The 24,345-nt window shown below is 46.0% G+C and overlaps 1 protein-coding gene across 1 annotated transcript in view; it reads right to left on the reverse strand.

Annotated features, from left to right (window-relative positions):
- Window positions 1-24,345, reverse strand: part of trim62.1 (tripartite motif containing 62, tandem duplicate 1) — an 84,307-nt gene that overhangs the window by 10,080 nt on the left and 49,882 nt on the right. Inside the window, exons 2-3 of the mRNA XM_041207222.1 lie at window positions 6,003-6,098; window positions 1,753-2,009 (exon numbers count right to left, since the gene is read on the reverse strand). Coding sequence (XP_041063156.1) covers window positions 1,753-2,009; window positions 6,003-6,098 — 353 coding nt within the window. The remainder of the gene's footprint in view (window positions 1-1,752; window positions 2,010-6,002; window positions 6,099-24,345) is intronic.

Genomic DNA, 24,345 nt, shown 5'->3' on the forward strand with positions numbered 1-24,345 from the left:
TTTGACCAAAGCGGAGTGAAATGATTACAGTAGCTCCTTTGGTGACTTAGTAAGTGTAACATCTGTTAAGTGTAATGCCCATGTGATACTGAATCAAGCAATCTTTGATGAAGGGCAGGAAAGAAAAACTACCAAATAAACTGAACTGGATGGCATCAAATCAGGTCGCTTCGTATATAGTTAACAGTCAGAATAAACACAGGCCTCTGGCTCATGTGCCTGATGGGTAGGAGAGGGATCATTGGGGACCTACTGGAAGGCTGCCTTGGTATCACTCACTATCCACAATCCCTCCCTCTTAAAGTAGCATCACACAAATTAACACACTAACTTCAGACAATGCAACTCAAGGAAGCTACTGATTAAATGGGGCAACTTAAGTACCACCAACTCCATGAGAAGAAAAGTCCTGTCGACTAACACTGAGCCACAGCTCCCTAATTGAGTAAATTGTGGAGGACCAGTCCCGTTAGCTGGATTACTAGGACACAGCATAAGCAAAGCAGAAGGCAGCAAGCAGCCAAGGTGACCAAATTTCAAACCTTCCACTTCAAGGAGATGGAAATAGTGCCAGCGCTGATCTCCACTTCCACTGTCACCAACCAAGACTGTTTGAAGAAAATGATTGTGACAGTATGGGAAGCACTGTGTACAGTCAGTCATTCAGGTTGCCTGTTTCCCCCCTAAAACTTACTGCTCATAATCCAGTCATTTTTTTTAAATTAACCAATAATTTGAATTAAGTGATGTAAAGCACTCAGCAAAGCAGGGCAGGGTCTGTTAAAATTTTGAATTGCTTTGAATGCCAAAGAATAGACAATATTGAGAACCAACAATTGTTAACAGGCTGCTAAAAAGCACCCAGCAGCAGACAGTATGAATTGGAACAATTAAAAGAGGCAAGAGAGTGTCTCCATCAAAGGCATCTCCGTGAACTGTCTCTGCAGGGGGTGAATTGCCTCTGATCTAGAATGGAGGGTTGAAAGTGGGAAAGAGACATTGGGTAGTGGGGAAGTGACGGTCTGTTGAATATCAATATAATCGCTGAAGGTTCAAAACCTTCAGTTCCAGCCTGATTGATTAAAATAAAGTGGGATGGGGGAATTTTCAAGGCAAAGTTCAACATTTTCTAGGTAAACTGGTTTTTGGGATCACTGTACCACTAATTTTGTGACTGGAACATTTGGATTTACCCCCTTCTGACTTTCATGTACTTAAGCTTTTTTTTAAAACCCCTCTTTTGTACAAGTGAAGAAATATTTTGTGCGCCAACAGGTTAAGTCATAAAGCCCATGCAACTTCCTCATGTCAGGGGGTTATTATCATAGATATTCTTCACTTGTCAGCTTTTGGTTTTTATTTGGAAGCTGTTGGTCAGTTTTTGTTAGTTTTCTGGGTTGGCATAGATGGGAGGTTTTCCCAGCATCCATAGAGGTTCTATTAAAATGGAATGAGTGCCCTTCTAGTTACTCTACAGGTTGGATAATCTCTGCCCTTCATTTGGTAATTGTCCAGAGTAAAATTAGAAGGGCACTGCATGGGGAATCACAGGCAGAGGTCTGTGTCTATCATTCCATCGAGCAGTTCAATGCAGCATCCCTGGGAATGCCTCTCAAGCAGGAAATTGAGCGGAAGTGTGCCTTCAACATGATGGTCTGTATAATACCGAGATAAAGGAAATGGAATGTTAAGACACAAGCAGGACATGCAAACATTTTACTGGAGCAATTTAATGGTTAATGTAGACCCTACCTCTCCAAAGTAGTGTTGATGCCTTCTAGAAAGAGCAGCTTGTCTGCCTCGACAAGCTTCTCCTGCAGGATCTGCATTCCCTCCTGCACCTCGCGCAGCTGGTGGCTGTAGCGTTGGATCTTCTGCTCAATGTCATTCAGGGTGCGGGCTGTGTCAGTCTCCAACTCTTCCAGCATTGACTTCTGTTTCTCCTTCAAGAAACGGTGCAGGCGGTCAAAGGCTTCCGCAATGGTCGCTCGAAGACTCTTTGCAGAAGACTGAGCAAAATAAAAAGCAGAAGAAAAATCTAGACCAAGAAACATCAACAAAGCTCTGATCAAACTCTAGGCACGCACCAGCCCAGAATCTCATATTGCCATAATTGGAGCTGGCCGCGAGGAGTCTTATAGTTATATCTGTCGACTGATTATTCTAAACATTCCCCCTCTAAAAGCTGTTATCACAATGGCTATCCAGCAGAATTAAAGATGAAGAGGTATACTAAAAGAAGCTATAGCTACTGTTAAAAGTTTATTCAAAGGCCAGCTCGGAACAGAGATAGGTATGGGTCATAAGAGTCATAATGGTATAGAAAGCAGCCAATAAATCCATTGAGTCCATGCTAGCTCTCTGTACCGCACGTGTATAGTCAATCACATCCACCCACAACATCCCCATAACCCTGTAAGTTTATTTCCCTAAAGGTCCATCCAGTCCAGTTCTGGGCACCATACATGAGGAAAGATGTGAAGGCATTGGAGACAGTGCAAAGGAGATTCACAAGAATGATTCCAGGGATGAAGAACTGTAGCTATGAGGATAGATTGGGACTGTTTTCATTGGAGAAAAGAAGGCTGAGAGGAGACTTGTTAAAGGTATTCAAGATCCTGAGGGGCATGGACAGGGTAAATAGAGAGTAACTGTTCCCACTCAAGGGAGCCCCAAGAATTGGAGGACACAGATTCAAACTAATTGGCAAAAGGAGTAAAAATTATGTGAGCATATTCAGCAGGTGGTTAGAGTCTGGAACAAACTTCCTGAAAGGGTGGGAGAGGCAGGTTTGATCAATGTATTCAAAAAGGAATTGGATTGCTATCTGAAAAGAAAGAATGTGCAAGGTTATGGGGATAAGGCAGGCGAGTGGAACTAAGTAGAATGCTCTTCCAGAGAGCCAGTGCAGACCATATGGGCCGAATGGCCTCCTCCTGCATTGTAAAGATTCTGTGATTCAATCTACTTTTGAAATCATTGATCATCCCTGCTCCCACCACCCTTGTAGACCGCGAGTTCCAGGTCATTACCGCTCACTGTGCGCCATCCCCTAGAACCTCCTGCCGAAACCTTAAATCTGTGTCCCCTTGTCCTTGTGCCTCAGCTAATGGGAATAGTTTTTCCTTGCCTATCTTATCTAAATCTGTCATAGTCTTGTACACCTCTTATCAAATCTCCCCTCAACCTCCTTTGCTTCAAGGAGAATAATATCCACAAATTTTGCTATTTATGCCGTGACAGACATGTGAAAAATGCTCAACTTCTGCATGATTTAAGTAGACCCTGAATGATAGCCAACATGGTGGGAGACAGTAATAGAGAGACTCTGGATTCTGCTCTGCACAAATGACAATCTGAACTGTAAGGAGACACCATGTAAAGCCCATCATCTGTTCCCACAGAAAGGTGGGGCAGGGAGGGAGGAATGGAGAAAAAAAATCAGAAAAGGTGACTAGAACCTCCTAGCAACCAGCTGCAGGAGGCACCTGTCTGCCATAGCCGTGTGTCAGCCCCCTCCTCATGAGATGACAAGAGAGTCAAGCAAAGAAACAAACCTTCTGGGACTGCCCATGGTGTAGATATTGCGCGCGCACACAGAGTGGGCCGGAAACAGAACAGACTCTGAAGGTATTAAACTGAGAGCACAATGTGCAGGAATCGAGCCTTCTGCTCCAAGTCACTGCTACCACTCACAAAGACTTGCCCCAACAAGAGATAGACAGCAGTTACATGGAAAAAAAAATCAAAATTAATTTGGCTCTTGTATAAACTTGACATCCTAGCTGGCCCGTGGTTCGGTAGTACAGTCAGTATATAAGTGAGTCATAAACACCTGGAAGTCCTGACTTTAATCCATGGTCTTTATTGAGTCAGTGGATTTCAGTTGAGCTGTTGGGGCACTATAATTGGCCTCAGTACATCTACGCAAGGAATAAAGAGGAAAATCACCCAGGGATCCTGCTCCTGGTCACTATTCGGTGATCCCTACTGGACAGTACGTGTTGCAGACTATGGTTGAGGATATGTTTGGGTTCAGTTGTTTTTAGCCTGCCATAGTTCACGAATAAAGACTGACCACTGGGTACTCATTAAACTGTGTGCCAGCACCTGCTGGAGGGGAATAAATTGTAAGGTCAGGAAAGCACACATACACAAAAAAAAACTTAGATTCTAGAATAATTAACAGAAAATGCTGGAAAAACTCAGCAGGTCTAGCAGCATAAGTGGAGAGAGAAGTAGAGTTAACATTTTGAGTCCACATGACCCTTCTTCAGAGTTTTTCCAGCATTTTTTGTTTTTGTTTCAGATTTCCAGCATCCGCAATATTTTGCTTTTATCTAGAATAATTAACCTGATCCCAGTACTCTCTCTCTCCCTCAGTGGCAACTGTTATATACTGATCCATACTATTCCAATTTCCCAAAGTCCAATTCAATCTCTTTACCAACAAATATTTTGAACTGATCGTACAGTACGCTAGGTAGCACTTCCCCAGATTCTGTCTATGTAGTAACCATTTCCCCATTGCTACATTCTCTTTTCATGAAAGCACCATATCAGAAAATAGGAAAACATGAGCACAGACCATTCAATTAGATCATGGCTGGCTGTATCTTAACTCCAGTTACCCGCCTTTGACCCAAATGCCTTATCTAAGAAAAAAATCTATCAAATCAAACCATGGAGACTAGCAATCCTACTTCATTCTGCATATGCAAGGTTGGTCAATTATTGTAGACAAGCCTTTTTGACAATATGGAATGGTTACCAACACAGAAGGAGACCATTCAGCCCATTGTGTCTGTGCCGGCTCTCTGTAAGAGTAACTCAGCTAGTCCCACTCCCTACCATTTCCCCTATAAACCTGCAAATTTTTCTTCTTCAGATGGTTATCCAATTCCCTTCTGAAAGCCACAGTTGAATCAGCCTCCACCACCCTCTCAGGCAGTGCATTCCAGAGCCTAAGCACTCACTAGCCCCTATATTCACTAGTGTGGGGTTTTGGAGCGAGGGGAGGGAGGAGTGATAGAGGGAATGCCCTGAGGAGCGATAGGGCTTGGTTGTGATCCTACCCCAGAACACTTGGATACCCTGCTGGGACCCATTATTCTTTATGCCTGGATCCAGACAAACACTTGAGCAAGGTACCAGATGGGAACCAGTGTCTGTGGAACTCCATCCAATGCAGAATCGTCCCCTTCAGAAGAGGTACTTTTGAAGCACGGCCACTCTTGTACTTCTTGAAAGACACAGCAAAGTCCCACAAACTGCAATAAAATAATGACCAGATAATCTTTTCTAAATGTCCTTGGTTGATGGTTATACGATGATCAAAAAGCTGGGGAGAACTCCATTGCAAAATAGTGCTCGGGGATCATTTATGTCCATCTGCGAGGACAGACAGGACCCTGGTTTAACGCCTCAAATGAAAGCCAGTACTGCCGACAAGTGTGATACTCAGTGCTATGCTGCAACATCAACGGAGATTTTGTGCTCTGGACCTTCCAATTTAGAGATATACGTGAAAGCACTGATCCACGGCTGACACTTAGTTAAGTGTATCAAAGGATGTGTGTGTCAAGGACAGGCAAATGAATTTGGAGTACACATCAGCCATGATCTATTTAAGTAGCTGAACAGGCTTGAGGGCTGAATGGCCTCCTCCTGTTCCTATTTTGTTTGCAATTTGCAGGATTTTGTGAGCACAGTTTAGCTGCCAAGCTTGCCTACAAACTAGCAATGGTTATCCATCATAAAAAGTAATTCAACTGGTGTGAAATTCTTTGCCATGTCTTCAGCACATAATAAGTTGCTGTATAAATACAAGTTCTCTCTTTACCTGAGGTGAGTTTGCAAGACAGTCCATATGTAACTCTGCAATAAATTGCCTCCTATTGAGAGGACAGATGTGATTGGAATTGCTGGCACAGCGGAGGCCTAGAGCCTCAAGAGAGGACGGAAGAAAATTGGAAGTAAAAATGTATTCTTGAAAGGCTTACCTTTGTCTCGGACAGCTGGCGTTTCAATAGCTGTAGGGCCTTCACATGCCCGTGCTCGCTGTCCTGCAAAACGTCATATTGATCCTTCAGCTCCCTCTGCAATTAAAAAATGTAAATAGGTTTGATTGGCAGACAAACAATATTGTCAAGGGAAGTTGGATTGGGAGTTTCTGATCCTGACAGGATGCTGCAAAGTCAAACAAATGCAATTTCACCTACCGCCTCCCCTTAAGTGAGACACTAACCCTTTGGTTAAGAAATTGCTTTGGGTCTCTTCCTCAGTAGTTTTCTGACATTACTTTTTCAAGGTCATAAAGAAGGCTGTTTAATATAGATTATTCCAGAATTTGATAGACATGCTTAAATATGTGCACAACGGATCATTAGATGAAGCGGCAAAGTCAATAGTACAGATGATCAGCTTCTAATTGCATTTCACAGCTACATAAACAGCAGCAAACACATCGGAGAGGACAAAAATGGGACAGGTGTTAACCAACCAGAAACTGCTTAGAGCAGCGGGCAGCAGTGTAAGGAATGCCAGGGTTTGCTGGCCTGGTGTCTTGCTGGGAAGAGCCAGAGAGAGGAGGAAACTAAAGTGAGCCTGTCTCTCCCAAAACACCAAGAAGACAAGAAAGGAGGTGACTGAAAGGGCAAATGCGGTGTCCACTGCCCAACAAGGGCTGGAAAGACATCATGGAAAAGAAGTTGGTCCTCAAGATATTGGTTATGCAAACTAATTATTTTGTTACATGACAAGCACCAGCCTATATGCAAACGTTAAAAACAAATACTACGGCCCAATAATTTAATCATTTAGCGCTGAACGACATTAAGCAGGGAGACCAGATTACCTAGCTGCAGTCCTGTCACGACAGAGCCAAGTCTAGATATGCTTTGTTTAACTGCGGACGTGCATGATGTGCGCTAACTACAAAGGGCAGGTTGGCACAGCACCAGTTCTTAAAAGGACTTCACACAAGGAGTACGTATCCTCATTTCATATTGTGCAACATGAAAAATATAAAGACTTGTATTTATATAGCCCCTTTCATTGCCTCAGAAGACCCCAAAGGATGTTACAGACAATGAGGTACTTATGAAATATAATAATTATTGTAACCAATTTACACAAAACTAGTTCCCACAAACAGCAATCTGATAATGACCAGGTAATCAGTTTTACTGATGTTGGTTGAAGGATAAATATTGGCCAGGGCAGCAGAACTTTCCTGCTCTTGTTCAAAATAATATCATGGGATCTCTTTGCTGCCAATGCGCTGCATGCACAGTTGTACCATTTTACTCTGACATCGCTGCGTGCAATGGAGATCAGAATTCATACCAATTATACTTCTCGGTTCCTTAGATACTCACAGGCCTAAGATTTTTGTTTGTGATCAAAAATAAATGAATGTAGTGTATTTTTAAATTAAAATGATAGTGGTCATCCATCTGATAAAGTAGCAAATCTCTATGTAATCTCATTGTTTTCTAAATATTAAAGCATTAATGTACTTTTGTATGAAACAATTCAAAAACACTTACAAATCAATATGAAAGCCTTCAGACACTGAATAGACAATCCTCAGATTCAGCATATAATGTTGTGTTGGCTTAACTCTAGGTTATCTGGAAAGTTCATACATAACCAGATGGTAAAGAACCTGATATAACACAGAGGTTTATTAAAAGCGGAATCTATAAATTCAGGTTCTAAGAGATTTGAATACAATTATAGTTTCCGGACTCAAATTGTTTAGCTTTTAGTTTTAGTTTTGATTAAAGATGGGTTTTGCTGGCACTGTGTCTCAGGCCAATGATGTAATTGGTTTACTGTGCACGCGCGGACAAGTGAGCACGTGCAGACAGGTATCGGTGGCCATCTTGCATGGCCATCCTGCATTGGCGGAAGGCACAGTGGATCTGGTTTTCTGCGCATGCGCAAACAAATGCGCACGCGCAGACAGGAATCGGCGGTCATCATGTGTTAGCAGGATACACAGTGGATCTTTTATGCCCACCTGGAACGGCAGGCGAGGGCCTCAGTTTAACATTTCATCCAAAAGTCAAAGCCTCCAACTGTGCAGCGCTCCCCAAGTACTGCACTGAGGTGTCAGCCTGGATTTTGTGTTGAAGTCTCTGAATAAAGTGTCCTTATTTTGCCTCATGCAGTGTGCTCTTGGCATTGGGCACTGGTTCAAAATAGTTTCAATGCCCATCCTGTTCTGCAGATTGCCAATCAAATACCATCTTGTCCTGTAATGACAAACATGAAACAGGAGGTGGTCCATAGCAATTTAAGTTATTAGATTCTTTCAGAGAAGCTGAGATATCATCACGGGATTAATGAACAGATCAACCTGAAGCTTATCACCTTTTATGTCTTGAGCCTATGAGTTCACTAGTCAAGTAAACTCGAATTGCATGCCTTCATACACACTAGGTAGTTGATGCTCGCTATCAATAATAGAGAGACCTACATAAGAACAAACTGTGATTGTTTTTTGCAACAGAAGCAGAGCGCTATATCCTTGCGTGTTCCCACAACCACCTCCAGCCCTAGACTTACAGTTAACCAGTAGCCTATGCTGCACAGTGATTGGTCAGTACTGTCACATGGTTAGTCCACTTGCATTCTATGAACGGTACATGGTACTCCACTTTACCACATCCCCCAAGCTCAGAGCCAGTATCATAACTTCATATCCTACTGACTGACTTCCACAGAGTCAACTGGTAGAGTCTTGCCCGTTGGGAACAGCTCTTAAGGATGATTATTTGAAACTGAATTTTGACATTTTGTTCCTTTCTGCTTCATTAGTAATGGAAGAACAGACTGTAGCCACAGGTACTGACCCAAAGCAAACCAGCACCTTCACAACACCCTGTACCACTATCATGGTCTCAGTCAAGCACCAGCACAGGTACACAAATCCTGCAGATCCTGCATAGGGAGGTGGAGGAGGTTACAAACTGAGGGCAGAATTTAATTCAAGCTTTGGGGGCCTTGCCCATCAGCTGAAGAGCCGGCGAGAGCACCACCATATTAATTGCCAACCAGAAATTTAAGGGGCCAGCGGTGGGTCTTCTCTGGGATCAAGGGCTCAGGGTAGCAATCACCGCCACTCTCCCAAAGAGCTGCCAGCCAATCAGAGCCTGACAGCTCTTCATGCAGATAGCACCACAGGACAGCCAATAACTGCCAATAATGCAGCTACCAAAGGTCCAGGATCAGCGAGGGACCCAGGCCACAACTGAGTGAGCGAGGGATTGGGGTCACAAGGATGGGGAGGAGAGGTTAGAAGCAAAGGCAGTGTGGTGGCTCTCAGTGCCACCCACTCCCCCGAACTTTCTGGATGCTGGGACCCTCGATCAGGTCTTTCAACAGGAGACCCCCCCCACCCCCAAACCGCACCTGGAGCTTGGCAAACAAACACGATAGGGTTTGCTTTTCGGGCTTCCTGTGTGGCAATTGCCCCGCCCGCAGCTGGTCAAATACCAGCAGCAACAGGATCAAGCCTTTAAGTGGGTATTAATCGCCCACTTAAGGGCTGCAATTGGCACCGCGGCAAGAAGGCCGTTGATGAGCCTTCCCACCCCAGACTTAATCAGGGCAGAGGCGAGTAGATAGCAGGGTTCACATCTGCCACCCTCTTACCTGATTAAATGCCTCCCACCTCCAAATTTGCCTTGGTGGAGGGCATTACATTCTGCCCTGAGCACTTTACAGGGAATGGGCAAAGAGCAACATGTGTTGGTGGTTGTTCAACGTTCCCGCCCTGTACACAGGCTCTGGGGTCCAGAGACCTCACAGGGCCTGCTAAGGACAAGTTTCTACCCACTGAGTGAAACCATCTACGCTTGTGTTTGTGTAGAATACACTGCATGAGCTGGGTGCATCAAAAGGTCCATGACCCAGATGTACCCACCCATGACTAACTGTTGTCTGCCCCACAGTCCTCAATGAGGAATATGACGATTCCAGTCACATTAGAAACAGCCCTCAGTTACAATGATCCCGGGCACAATCTGTCACGAATGACCACTCTGCTGCTTTTCGTGGCCTAGGACTCCTATATTAATAATGCTGTTTCGCTTGGCTTTAACATGCTGAAATAAAAATCAGATAGCGACAACCTTGAAGCAGGGAATCAGATTTCATATCTGTTCAAACCTCTGCTGATCAGTGTCCAGCAGCAAAGATATCCCTTTGAAGCAGGAATGACTCAGAAGCTGCTGTAGTGTTCAGTTGTTCTGTGTTTGATTAACCAAGTCTGGTAACTGATCCAGGCTAACTGTGCTTGATTGGTTAAGTCTGGGTGTGGACTCAAAGCAAATGACACAGACACCACAGAAGCTACGAGAAGCTGAGCTGCAAGTAAGAGTGCAGATGTTTTGTGATTGCAGAGATTTTAAAACTCTTGTAAATAAGCCTGTTGCACACTTAGAAGCTAGTGTCATCTCTGTATTGCTGAGAAATGTATAAAATATACAACAGCTGAGCCTCGAGGCAATTTCACAACCAGCCTGTCAAGCATCCCTCTCTACAAGGGTCAATAAATGTGACAAAAAGGGGTACAGCCAGTCACAGGACCTGATAAGGCTGATTTAGGTACAGCGATGTTGCAGTGCACATCACATGGGAGTTGTGATCACACAATGACAGGAGGCAGTCAATGGAACTGTCCAGCCAGCTGGAGCAGGTCTTTCTCCCACAAGGGAGACCACTTAGGATCAGGAGAAGTTTCGAGCCCACATGTCAAACACAAACCAGAAGCACAAAAGAGAAACTGCTGTGGAAAATTTCACCAACAGCCTTCAATTACTACACAAAGGTCCTGAAATTGGTCTGAATTTCATACTGAATATTTATTTATAGTTGTTGAGGATAATACAGGTCTCCAACAAAAGATAGGAATAGATGGTATTTAAGTAATTGTGTAAAGTGGAGAGGATAGTGGCTTGGACTTACTTTTTAATTTAATTCATCAGGCTTAAGAAATGGGTATTTCTGTGGCATTTATTGAAATGCATTATGGGTGGAATCGTCCCAGATTTGCGGTAAGTGTAGTAACGGGCGGGTAAAAGGTCATTTTACCCTCCGGCCGCAATGGCGGGTTTTCACGCTGTGTCATCCCAGACAGGCTACATTATCTATGCACTCCCGGGAAACACGCTGTTTCCATGGCGGGCGGGCTCTGATTCACCCTGAAAAGCAAGGAGACTGCAGCTCTCGAGCACCTTTTGGACGGCGTGGAGGCCTGCTATGATATCTTCTATCCCTGCTCTGGCCGCAGGAGGGGCAGCTACATTACCACTCCAGCTTGGTAGGCGATGGCAGTGGTGATCAGTGCCAATGCTGCACAGAAGAGGTTGGCCATCCAATGCAGAAAGAGGATGAATAATCTCATCCGTGCAGCCAGGGTAAGGCAACCAGCACGCTAAACTCACACATTCAACCCATCACACATTCGCTGGCAACTCACTCACTGCCAGCTCAAGGGGCAGCACCACCCATTCTCACACACACACCCTCACATGTCCATCTGGCCTCACCTCCTCTGGAGACTGCCTCCTCAGCCCTCACCATCTTGAGGCCACTTGCACAGATCAACATGTGCCCCTCACACACACCCTGGGATACCCTCCTTCCCCAGTACAGCACTCATCCTGCACCCCTACCCTTGCCTGAGGCCACTTCTCCCCTTTCCCCAGGCAAGCCCTAGCCTTGCAGCCATTGAAAAGCCACCCATATGTGGCTGATCTGGTAGGTAGAGACCTGCCCATGAGCACCCCTAAAAGTGATGTGGTGTTGTCGGTGAAGCCTGGCGCTGATGACTGCGATTGCTGCCCGGAGCAAGGTAAGCAAACAAACCTTGAAATCCCGAGTGAAATGCAGCCCACCAGGTGCACATCGCTTATTTGTTGTGAAACATGTCAGCGTGTTTTCCCGCCAATCTGGACGGATGACCCAGCGGAGGGGGACAATTCCGGCGGGCAGGCCTAGTAATGATATACTGATGTATTACAATGAGGTTCCTGACATCCGATGGTGGGGAACGCGACCTGCCATTGGCGGGCTGAGCAGACGATTGCGAACTGGTTTCACACCGTCGTGAAACCAATCACGCCATGCTGTCTGCTCATGCCACCGAACACGCCTGATGCCAGCAGACACGGAAAATCCTGGCCTATGCCTCGTGCCACAGCCTTTCTCAGTACATTGTTAGTTTGATTATTTATTCTTCAGTGCCACCTTCATCCCATTTTTCCATCTTTGGCACTGACAGGCAAGAGGTTAAGGAGCACATTAAGTGCTGCCAATTATTCAAGAAACATTGGGGCAAGGGATGCATTGCACTCCAGTCAGTAAGAATATAGGTTTCAGCTGGAGTGCACAGCATCTCACCTTACAGTCAAAGCAGCAACATAACTGAATACGAGACCCTGTGATGTTGCTGCTGGACTCCAGTGTAAATCTCTGGCATCGCAGCAATAACACGGAGAGTGCAAAGTGAGCAACTGCTCAGGAACCCATCCACTGTGCTTCACTAGTGAGGGAAAGCACAAGTCAGCCTAAAACATTGACAGGAGCTGACCAACAACTTCAAAAAGCGGACAGCCTAAGAGCAAAGCCTGACATTTGAAAAACAACCTTGAATATAGGCCTGTAACTACGAAAGTGAAACAGGAGACAGGCTTAACAATGGCAGGTGGTACACCCAACTATCACAAATACAGTGTGAGATTGTGGCACAGTGGCGATCGGTCTTTGTTTCTTGTAGATATTTGTGAACTTTGTTCTTAATGCAAATTGTTAATTTTTTTAAAATTAATTTATTATCACAGCTCTGCACCAACCCCAACACCCTCCCCCACAGCTCACGTTGGCACTCCTCTCTCCTACGATGTTGGCAGCCTTCTCCTCCCTCAGATCCTAGAGCACACTCCTTCCCTTCCCCTTTTCATGGCATTCTCCTGTATCGCTCCCTGGGTTTCACCCGCAAACACACACAGATGGAATTCTGCTGCATGCTGTATTTAGGAACTTCCGACACTTGGGGGACACCATCACCAAAAAATGTCCCACCCACAGCATTCAACACAGTCTCATTCTCTGGAGCAGAAACATGATAGCAAAAGCCAAGGAAAGCACAGATTTTCAGGCAATGACTCCAAAACACGAACTGCCTTAATATAATGTGGATGTGTGAAATATACCAAGCAGCAACAAAAGCATGGCTTTTAACCACAATGTGTACATAGAGGTGGCTACAGAATACTGTAATATAATCTGAGACAATGGAAATGCGCAGCCAGTCCTACAAACTCCCACTTGCAGCTGGATGCTGTAGTGCTGTCACTGGGAGATAGTAGGATTGGCATTCCTGAAAAAGTGAGATTAGAAGGAATCACCTGGTCCAGCAGTTTTATTCTGGAGAGAGTGGGTTGAACTACATATTTTCAAATACTGTTTTGTTTTCAAGATCACATTAAGAATTAGAGAATTTTTAAACACATACTTCACCCCTCAAACACAGAATGAAACAGCGAAGGCCTAGGGATTAGACTACTTTTTAAAGGCTAAACACTTTCCTAAGTCTCCAAATAGCAGGCAGGGAGCCTGTTCATCACATGCCATAAGTATTCCACCCGCAATGTTGATAAAGGCCTAAAAATTGGCAAACTTACACCGAAAACAGGAGCTCAACCCTTTTCCTATGCAAATAATGAGGCCTTATGCCCGTTTGAAGCCCCCCACTGAAAGATTACCATGGGTCCCACTGCAATCAGGAAAACCTGTCCAACCTAACAAGAAGTCCTCATAGGGCACATGCTAGGCCGCAACCATCAGGTCAAGTCATTTAAAATATAATGGAAAAACTCAGCAGGTCTGGCAGCATCGGCGGAGAAGAAAAGAGTTGACGTTTCGAGTCCTCATGACCCTTCGACAGAACTTGAGTTTGAGTCCAGGAAAGAGCTGAAATATAAGCTGGTTTAAGGTGTGTGTGTGGGGGGCGGAGAGATAAAGAGACAGAGAGGTGGAGGGGGTTGGTGTGGTTGTAGGGACAAACAAGCAGTGATAGAAGCAGATCATCAAAAGATGTCAACCACAATAGTACAATAGAACACATAGGTGTTAAAGTTAAAGTTGGTGATATTATCTAAACGAATGTGCTAATTAAGAATGGATGGTAGGGCACTCAAGGTATAGCTTTAGTGGGTTTTTTTTTTTAATTTTTTTTTTTTATTTTTTTTTTTATATAATGGAAATAGGTGGGAAAAGGAAAATCTTTATAATTTATTGGGAAAAGAAAAAAAGAGGAAGGGGGAAACAGAAAGGGGGTGGGGATGGGGGAGGGAGCTCACGACCTAAAGTTGTTGAATTCAATATTCAGTCCGGAAGGCTGTAAAGTCCCTAGTCGGAAGATGAGGTGTTGTTCCTCCAGTTTCAAGCTCCAACAACTCATCGACACCAACACCCATCTAGGACCCTCCACCCCTGCCTGTCCCTCCGTCCCCACCCTTTCTTCCAGTCCCAACCCCAGCCGTGTATTCACTATACCCCCTGACCTTCCCCTCTCCGATGCTGAACGTTCAGTGCTCAGCAAAGGACTTAGTTTCATACCCTTACGCCCTCACCTCAATGAATTTCGGGCTCGGCATGATACTGAACTCTTCTTCCGCCGTCTTCGTCTCCGGGCTCACTTCTTTGGGCAGGAGTCCTCTCCCAGTTCAACGGATCCTTTTACCCATCTTCAATATTCTTCCTCCACCTGGACCCCTCCCTCTGGATTCTTACCTTCTCTCGATCTTTTCATTGAGAACTGTCGGCGCGACATTAGTCGTCTCAATTTCTCTGCTCCTCTCACCCATTCTAACCTGTCTCTCTCTGAACTTACTGCACTCCATTCTCTCAGGTCCAACCCTGACATTGTCATCAAACCCGCTGACAAGGGTGGTGCTGTTGTTGTCTGGCACACTGACCTCTACCACGCGGAGGCTGAGCGTCAACTCGCAGACACTTCCTCCTACCTCTCCCTGGACCATGACCCCACCACTGAACATCAAGCCACTGTTTCCAGGACTGTCACTGACCTCATCTCCTCTGGGGATCTCCCTCCCACAGCTTCCAACCTGATAGTCGCCCAACCTCGGACGGCCCGCTTCTATCTCCTACCCAAAATCCACAAACAGAACAGCCCCGGTAGACCGATCGTCTCAGCTTGCTCCTGCCCCACAGAACTCATTTCTCGTTATCTTGACTCCCTTCTCTCTCCCCTTGTCCAGTCCCTTCCCACCTACATCCGTGATTCCTCTGACACCTTACGTCACATCAACAATTTCCAGTTCCCTGGCCCCTACCGCTTCCTCTTCACCATGGACGTACAATCCCTCTACACCTCCATCCCCCACCAGGATGGTCTGAGGGCCCTTAGCTTCTTCCTCGAACAGAGGCCCGAACAATCCCCATCCACTACTACTCTCCTCCGTCTGGCTGAACTTGTTCTCACGCTGAACAATTTCTCCTTCAACTCCTCTCACTTCCTCCAAATAAAAGGTGTGGCTATGGGTACCCGCATGGGCCCCAGCTATGCCTGTCTCTTTATGGGGTATGTGGAACATTCCTTGTTGCAGTCCTACTCCGGCCCCCTTCCACAACTCTTTCTCCGGTACATCGATGATTACTTTGGTGCTGCTTCATGCTCTCGTCAGGACTTGGAAAAATTTATTAATTTTGCTTCCAATCTCCACCCCTCCATCATTTTCACGTGGTCCATCTCTGACACTTCCCTTCCCTTCCTTGACCTCTCTGTCTCAATCTCTGGTGATAGACTGTCCACCAATATCCATTACAAACCCACCGACTCCCACAGCTATCTCGACTACAGCTCCTCACACCCCACTTCCTGTAAGGACTCCAACCCATTCTCTCAGTTCCTTCGCCTCCGTCGCATCTGTTCCGATGATGCTACATTCAAAAACAGTTCCTCTGACATGTCCTCCTTCTTCCTTAACCGAGGTTTTCCACCCACGGTCGTTGACAGGGCCCTCAACCGTGTCCGGCCCATCTCCCGCGCATCCGCCCTCACTCCTTCTCCTCCCTCCCAGAAACATGATAGGGTCCCCCTTGTCCTCACTTATCACCACACCAGCCTCCGCATTCAAAGGATCATCCTCCGCCATTTCCGCCAACTTCAGCATGATGCCACTACCAAACACATCTTCCCTTCACCCCCCTTATCGGCATTCCGTAGGGATCGCTCCCTCCGGGACACCCTGGTCCACTCCTCCATCACCCCCTACTCCTCAACCCCCTCCTATGGCACAACCCCTTGCCCACGCAAAAGATGCAACACCTGCCCCTTCACTTCCTCTCTCCTCACCGTCCAAGGACCCAAACACTCCTTTCAAGTGAAGCAGCATTTCACTTGCATTTCCCCCAACTTAGTCTACTGCATTCGTTGCTCCCAATGTGGTCTCCTCTACATTGGAGAGACCAAACGTAAACTGGGCGACCGCTTTGCAGAACACCTGCGGTCTGTCCGCAAGAATGACCCAAACCTCCCTGTCGCTTGCCATTTTAACACTCCACCCTGCTCTCTTGCCCACATGTCTGTCCTTGGCTTGCTGCATTGTTCCAGTGAAGCCCAACGCAAACTGGAGGAACAACACCTCATCTTCCGACTAGGGACTTTACAGCCTTCCGGACTGAATATTGAATTCAACAACTTTAGGTCGTGAGCTCCCTCCCCCATCCCCACCCCCTTTCTGTTTCCCCCTTCCTCTTTTTTTCTTTTCCCAATAAATTATAAAGATTTTCCTTTTCCCACCTATTTCCATTATATAAAAAAAAAATAAAAAAAAAATTTAAAAAAAAAACCCACTAAAGCTATACCTTGAGTGCCCTACCATCCATTCTTAATTAGCAATTCGTTTAGATAATATCACCAACTTTAACTTTAACACCTATGTGTTCTATTGTACTATTGTGGTTGACATCTTTTGATGATCTGCTTCTATCACTGCTTGTTTGTCCCTACAACCACACCAACCCCCTCCACCTCTCTGTCTCTTTATCTCTCCGCCCCCCACACACACACCTTAAACCAGCTTATATTTCAGCTCTTTCCTGGACTCGAACTCAAGTTCTGTCGAAGGGTCATGAGGACTCGAAACGTCAACTCTTTTCTTCTCCGCCGATGCTGCCAGACCTGCTGAGTTTTTCCAGGTAATTCTGTTTTTGTTTTGGATTTCCAGCATCCGCAGTTTTTTTGTTTTTAAAATATAATGACCTGATGTAGAGCTGGGAGAAGCAGGAAGCTCCTCTTGATCCCACATTCAAAGAACAGGTATTACTGCCTGCTAATGCTCATTCCTCCCACGATCGCTGCCCATTTCACTCCACAACTCGAAATCATGAGATAAATGAGCCCCAGGTCTAAATCTGGGGGCGCCTCAGGCCTTACTATGGCACAGTGAGTGCTCACTGCTCCCCTGCAATGCCCTAAATGCCTCCCCTGAATTTTTACATCCATGTTTGTCCTGTAATGTCTTAAGTTAGTAGGTGCACGAGCCAGTGTGGACCACTATACAGACCATCAATGACTCCATGCATTTTCATGGAATCTTGAATATAAAACATTTCATGATGCTTCACATTGAGGAGAGGGATTAAGCAGTGAAGGATTTAGGGTACACATGGGTTGAGTTCTTAAATATATCAGAAAGTTAGGTCAAGACCCAGTTAAAAAGGTAGGATTTTGAAAATAAATAAAGGATGGTTGAGGGAGGAGGTGTGTCATGGAGAATTAGCAAGATGAAGGGGTTTAGGGAAGAAATGTGCCAGACTATTTGTATGGTTGCCACAATTTTGTTCCTGGAAAAAGGAGAGGGCAAACATAAATCCATTCCCACGGCTTTTTGCCATCCGGCATCTCCTAATAGTGAGTGCATTTGTGGATGTCAGCAAGGCCAGATTTGGATTCACCCATGATGCCCCCAGTGAATGAATGCTACCTATTGCCTAGGCTGGCACATGAAGAATGGTTACTTAAGTGCAGAACTAGAAGGCAGCCAGCACCCATGGAACTAGCTGGAAAGAATATGAAGTGCCAAGAACAATAGCATTGAAGATCGCGACGTTCAGGAAACCTGGAGGCAGCACCCACCCACCCCTCACTTTCTTTCCCATCCTGATGGTTCAGTTGGGAACTGTACAGTCCAGTGTGGGATGAACCACAAAGACCACAGATAGCACAGGTTCAATCCTCCATCTGGCCCAATTAAAGGCAAAGCAACACACTTTTTTAAAAAAGCAGAAGGGCCCCCACAGGCAACACAGTGACATAGTCTGAGACAAACATGTCACTGTGTGTCTCTCCGCTGCCGAATGCAGTGTGCCCAGAATCTTTTGAACGGAAACAATTCTTGTTTAACATCCACACAGCAGATTAAATTATTCAGAAAACAAAGCCTCCGCAGGAGGAGGAAGGGAGAGGGCTGGATGACAGGAAGGGGAGCCTAGGGGAGAGGGTAAAAGAGAAGCAGGGGAGAGAGATGTGGAGGAGAGAGAGAGACAGAGGAGAGAGTGGAAAGAGAGAGAGACTCGCACAGAGACAGAGAGAGAGAGAGACACAGACAGACAACTAAAAAAGTCACTGATAAATTCTTGGAATTTGGCGGCACCCTTTCCCCATACATTCTTTTTAAAAATAGTGGTCACGGCTGAATGTTCATGCAGCTCCTTGCTTATTTAAACAGTACTCCTCCAAAAATACACAATGAGAGAATTATCCCAGCCTAACACCTGCTTCTGCTGTTCAAGCAGAATTTTAAGAAGAGGAAATGCACTCACTCAGGTTAAGTTGGCAGTGAGACCTGACTGGAATTTAATTTATTTAAAAAAAGGCTTTCCCCACACAACCTCCACCCCCAAATATGCTTTCCTCCACTTCCCGAGGTTTTCACTAATGGTCAAGTACAGTACTGTGAGACACCATTTGATATGTCATTTGAGGGGTCTTTCTTAATACGTGAACCCAAATAATGGCGGTCATCAAGCTCTTCAATCATGAATTAGCCCAGATCTGATCTTTATATTGACTTTTATAAAGGAGCACATTCTAGCAGGGACACTAGATAATGATCAGCAGCAGGAACATTGTGGATATTTCCTCCTTCTAGCCTAGAAGTGTCAGAGCCAATTTGAGCAGGCCAGCTGCATCAATTAAGTCAGCAATTGAATTTAGGGCCTTCCTTCCTGGTCTGTATGGTTCAGCCCCTTTTGTTCCTTCCAAGGTCCAAAGGTATTCCACTGATTTTTCCTCCTTCTGGCATTCTCACTCAAGATTGATTGTGCCTTGATTCTTTTCCAGCATTGACAAGCTGTGAAATTCCTTACCTCCCTCAGTCTCTCCTTCCTCCCACAATCTACAAGCTCTTAAATCTATTTCTAGTCATGAAGGCCAAACTTTAATCTGTGGGCTATACTGTAACTTGAGACCCTCTGCAATCAAGCACATGTCAACTTGCTGGGAGTATTCTGAGGCAGCAGCATAATTTTTTGGTATTTTTTTTAAAAAAAGTTTCCTTCCTTGACTTCCATACTACAGTATGGTCCATAAACACACTTGATATCTCACGGTCATCATTCGTCTGCGCGTCCTGATAGCAAGCATCTGCATAGTATGGACACTGGGAAGGTATCACAGACAAGCCCCATCTGGTACTCCCACAATGTTCACGCGCACATTTGCAGCAGCGGGTGTCACTGGGTAGCCATCAGGCACACTCCGGAAAATATTCCATTCCCTCAACCGTCAAAACAGCAACTGGCTGAGGTCATTCAAGGTGGCACACTCAAGGGGGGTCTCCCTTACGGTGATTTTACAACTGAGCTTTTGGAGGAACAGGTAGGAAGGGGAGAAAAATGTACGTCAGGGAGAAAAGCATTCATCCGAGAGATCGCTTGCAAAAGTTGTTTATGGTCCCTGGCCCCCAACTCCCTCATTTACTAAAAAGTAACACATCACTGGGAATAGACAAATTTATGCTTTAAACACAATGGAGGCAGGGGAAAAGGAATTGTACTTGTACCCTTTTATTAATATTGGCTGATCTCCCAAGGTGTTACTCACAGCAAATCAATTATACCATGCACCATAAAATGTATTATTCTGTTGCTAAGATGGAACTCCATCTTTTTTTTTGAGACAGCAAAGCCAAACTCATGCTAAGATAACACCGGGAGAGTTAATTCAAAGGTTAGTTGTTGTTCAGTCTTGAGATAAGAACCTTAACATTGATTTAAGATGGGGGTCATCAGTTCAAGAGCTGTAGATATTCTGGCCCTGGTATTTTATGGCCCAGCAAAACTTTTCTCCACATTCCAAAGAGGTTGCTAAGCACTTTGCTCAAGTTAACCTGTATATAGTTAAACCAGTAAGTTTAGCATTTACATGTCAGGAAGTCTACACACTTTGTTTCTCTACTAATATATAAACAGGTGGACAGAGATTATAGTCATCCATCAATTCACTGCTAATTTGAAGTACTCACCAATATTTCATGCATCAGACATAAGAACTAAGAGCAGAAGGCCACTTCGAGCCTCCTCCTTCATTCAATATGATTATGGCTGATCTTCTGCTGTACCCTCCAGCACCAGCTCCATATCCCTCAATATCCAAAAATCTATCAATCTCCATCTTGAATATACCCAACAGCTATGTATGATCAATAACATCACAAGCTCTACACTAACACAATTTACAAATGATTTTTAAAACATAGATCCTTCTTCAATTCAGATATAGCTGTTCCCACATTCCAGGAATACTAAGTGGATACAGGCAGATTACCTCCATTTCTGATAGTTTCTGATTTGACTTGTAAGGGGACAGAACTCCCAAGCTGCAGTTTCTGTTACGAACCTGGTGTTGGGACTCAGTGGGCAGAATCTTGTGCCCTCCCCCATGGCAATTTTGGTGGCAGGAGGCATTTAATTGGACAGGAGGTGGGGACCCTGCTGCCTCTCCAAACACACCACCCTCCGCCCCCCCGCAACCCAGATTATGTCAATGGCGGGAAGGCCTATGGATGGTCTTTCCACCCTACCACTAATTGAGGCCCTTCAATGGGCAATTAATACCCACTTAGGGGCCTCTTCTCATCGCTGCTGGTACTAACCCAGAGGTGGGTGGGGGACTCACCATGCTGTGGGAATACCTGGCATTTTTGCTTGTGGGCTCCCAGTGGGGAATCCCTCATTCAAAGGCACATGGTGTCTGATTGTGGGACCTGGTATTGGGAATGGGGGACCCACTGAAAGTCACCCCACAACCCTTGCTGCCGACCTCCTCGCCCATGAACTCCACCATATGACCCCTTTCCTGCCATCAGCACCTGTGCCCAGCTCCCTCCTCAATCGAAGGTCTCAGCGGGTGTAGTACTGGCAGCGGCCTCCACCTCCCCAGCGGCACTACTGAGTAAGGAAGAGCTGGCAGCCAAACAGTGGGTGGGACTTCTGCCCCCAGGGTCTTTGGTTCTGGGGGAAGGCCTGCCACTAGTTTGTCAAGTTTGACAAGTTGTGGTTGGCCTTCTCTCCAACAGATGGTCGAAACCCCCATTGCGTCCATAAGATTCTGTCCAGTGTTTCAGTGAAGGCTGATATGGTGAGGGGCATGAGGTATTCAAGCCTCCACAAAAACAACTGTGCGATCAATCACTGGGCTCCCATACCTGGCAAGGGGTGTGAAATCTTGAAGATTCCTTTTCCAGAAAGATGATTTCCTGGATCAGCCTTCACATTCAAGGGCCAATTAGACCTGTGGTAGGAGTTTGGAGGGGGGGTGGGGGGGGTGGTGGCTGTGGGGAAGGTGGGGAGAGCCTTGGGAAATTTTTACCTCTCCTGTCCCACAACAAAGTTTGGGTGGTTCTCTGGTGTATGGGGCAGGCAGGTGCCAAAGAAACATTCCAATGCAAATAAGATGCCCTTCCACTGCAAATTCACCACGTGTGGAATTTAAGGTCCAATATTAATAGAAACTGCCATTTCCTATTGTGTACTTAACCTCTAAAGCAGTTTCATACATTTCTAAAAATAAACACTAGCCCATCCCTAAACCATATCCCTGTTGGCTCTATCTATCCACGAGCATAATGCAAACCCCATAGAGCGGATAGGAGGAGGAGCCAGGATATGAGGCAGAGAGAGAGTCACAGAGTCTTTTATGGCACAGAAGGCAACCATTCAGCCCATTGAGTCCATGTCAGCTCTCCATATAGTAATCCAGTCAGTCCCATTTCCCATTCCCCCCATACCCAACCACCCCACCCTACCCCCATGGCCCTGCAAGCTTATTTCCTTCAAGTGTCCATCCAATTTCCTTTGGAAATCATTCATCATCTTTGTTTCCACCACCCTCCTCTGCAGTGAGTTCCAGGTCATTAGCACTCGCTGCGTAATAAAGATTTTCCTCACACCATTGCGTTTGTCCTGCTATTCAGGGGTGGTGGGGACTCCCAGTGAAGGGCTCCCCATGCGGTAGTCCTCCCCTTTACCATCAGAGGTTTGGCATGAAGGTTGTTGAATGCAGCCGTGCTGTGCAACATTAGGTTAAGATGGACGGACTCCCAGGCCTCCTGTATTTTCTGCAGCCTCGAGGATTCCGTGTTCCATGTGTACCTAGGTTGCCAGAGGTTCTGATTATTTGAGGGGCTGCTCCTCAAATGCTGGTTGCACTTCAGCCCCACACTTCTGATCGTTGGTCCCCGGTGCGGAAGTGGGCAGGCAGGGCAGAGGACATAGGTTTAAGCCTGCTCCTGGGCCTAGCCAAGGTAGCCATTAACAGGTCCAGGCAGCAGGTGGTTGTGGAGGGAAGCTGGGGGTCGCTCAGCCCGACTGTTTGCCCCTCCTCTGCAGTTATGTTCACACCTGGGGTGTCCCTGGAGAGGGAGCACGCAGTGTCCATCAGTTCACTTCAGTCCTTCTGTGACTGGTGGGCACCACAGGGGCTGAAATGCATCATCAGTGCCGGGAGCACTATTTTAATTTAACCAAATAAGTTTCCTTTAAAGTTTTGCCTTTTGTTACAGTGCCCCTTTAAGGGGCTGTCAACCTGTTAATTTGATAATTAGTTTATTTTTTTATATTGGTATGCTCAAAGGAGTATAAAGTTCTTCCTCACATTCCCCCTGCATCTCTTGCCCCCTTGTTCATGTACCATCAGCTAATGGGGAAGGTTTTCCTCGTCCTCCTTATCCAAAAAAAACCAAGCCAAGTCTCTAGTCATTCACTCAGCATACACAGGGCAGAATTAGATGTAGGTGATGGGGGTCTCGCCCACCAGCTGGAGAGCCAGCAACAGCTCGAGTCACAGAATCACAGAATTGCTCATCTCTTTTTGGGAAGGTCTGCCATATAAAGTGCCAATTTGGCACTTGTCTGAGCAGTAGCAGGCTTTGCCCAGGGTCAAGGACCCCAGGAGAAGAACAATCTTCATTGCTCAGCAGCACCACTAGGGAGGCGGTGGCTGCTGTTGGTAATGCACCCACCTGAGGCCCAGGATCACTGAGGGATGCAGACCACTGATGAGCGATGGCAGGAGAGGTGGTTGCAGGGTGGGATGGTGGGGGGAGGTGGGGAGTGGCAGCAAAGGCAGGGGCTCGCTCACAGCAGCACCCCTCCGCCCCCACCCATCCTTTCCGATGCTGGGTTCCTCGATCAGATACTGAGTGCCTGTGAATGAGGGATCTCCCATGGAAGCTGCCAAACAACACCAACAGGGTTTGCTTTTTGCACCTTCTGCATGGCGAGTCCCCCGCCCAGCATTGGATGAATATCACTGACGGCAGGATAAGGCCCTTAAGTCGGCATCAATTGAATGGGATGGCCGTCCCACCATGGACTTAAATCAGGGCAGAGGCAAGAAGAAAACAGGGTGCCCACCTGCCATGCTACCATCAGATTAAATGCCCCTTCCACAACAAGCTTGCCATGAAAGGGGGGGGGGGTGGTGTGTGAGAGTGAGGGACAATAAATTCTGCCCACAGCTTCAGGTTACCTGGATTTGCATAATGACAATTTTTCAGGCCTTTCTATTTGCAAGTTTTACAGCTGGGATCAATTAAGCTATCCTCCAGTCTACACTTGGTATACATCTGCATTACCATCCAGTCACTTAACCATAGGCTTGATGATTTGCCTCATCTTCTCCCCTACTACCTCAGCCTGTCACTTTGCTTTTCTCAAAAAGCGAGAAACCGAGGAACCAAAGGTGCATAATACACCCAGCAATTTGATGCCATTCTAACCCTTGGTGTTCCTAGCAGCAGA

This window comes from Carcharodon carcharias, chromosome 15 (genome assembly GCF_017639515.1).
Source record: "Carcharodon carcharias isolate sCarCar2 chromosome 15, sCarCar2.pri, whole genome shotgun sequence".
Lineage (NCBI taxonomy): Eukaryota > Metazoa > Chordata > Chondrichthyes > Lamniformes > Lamnidae > Carcharodon > Carcharodon carcharias.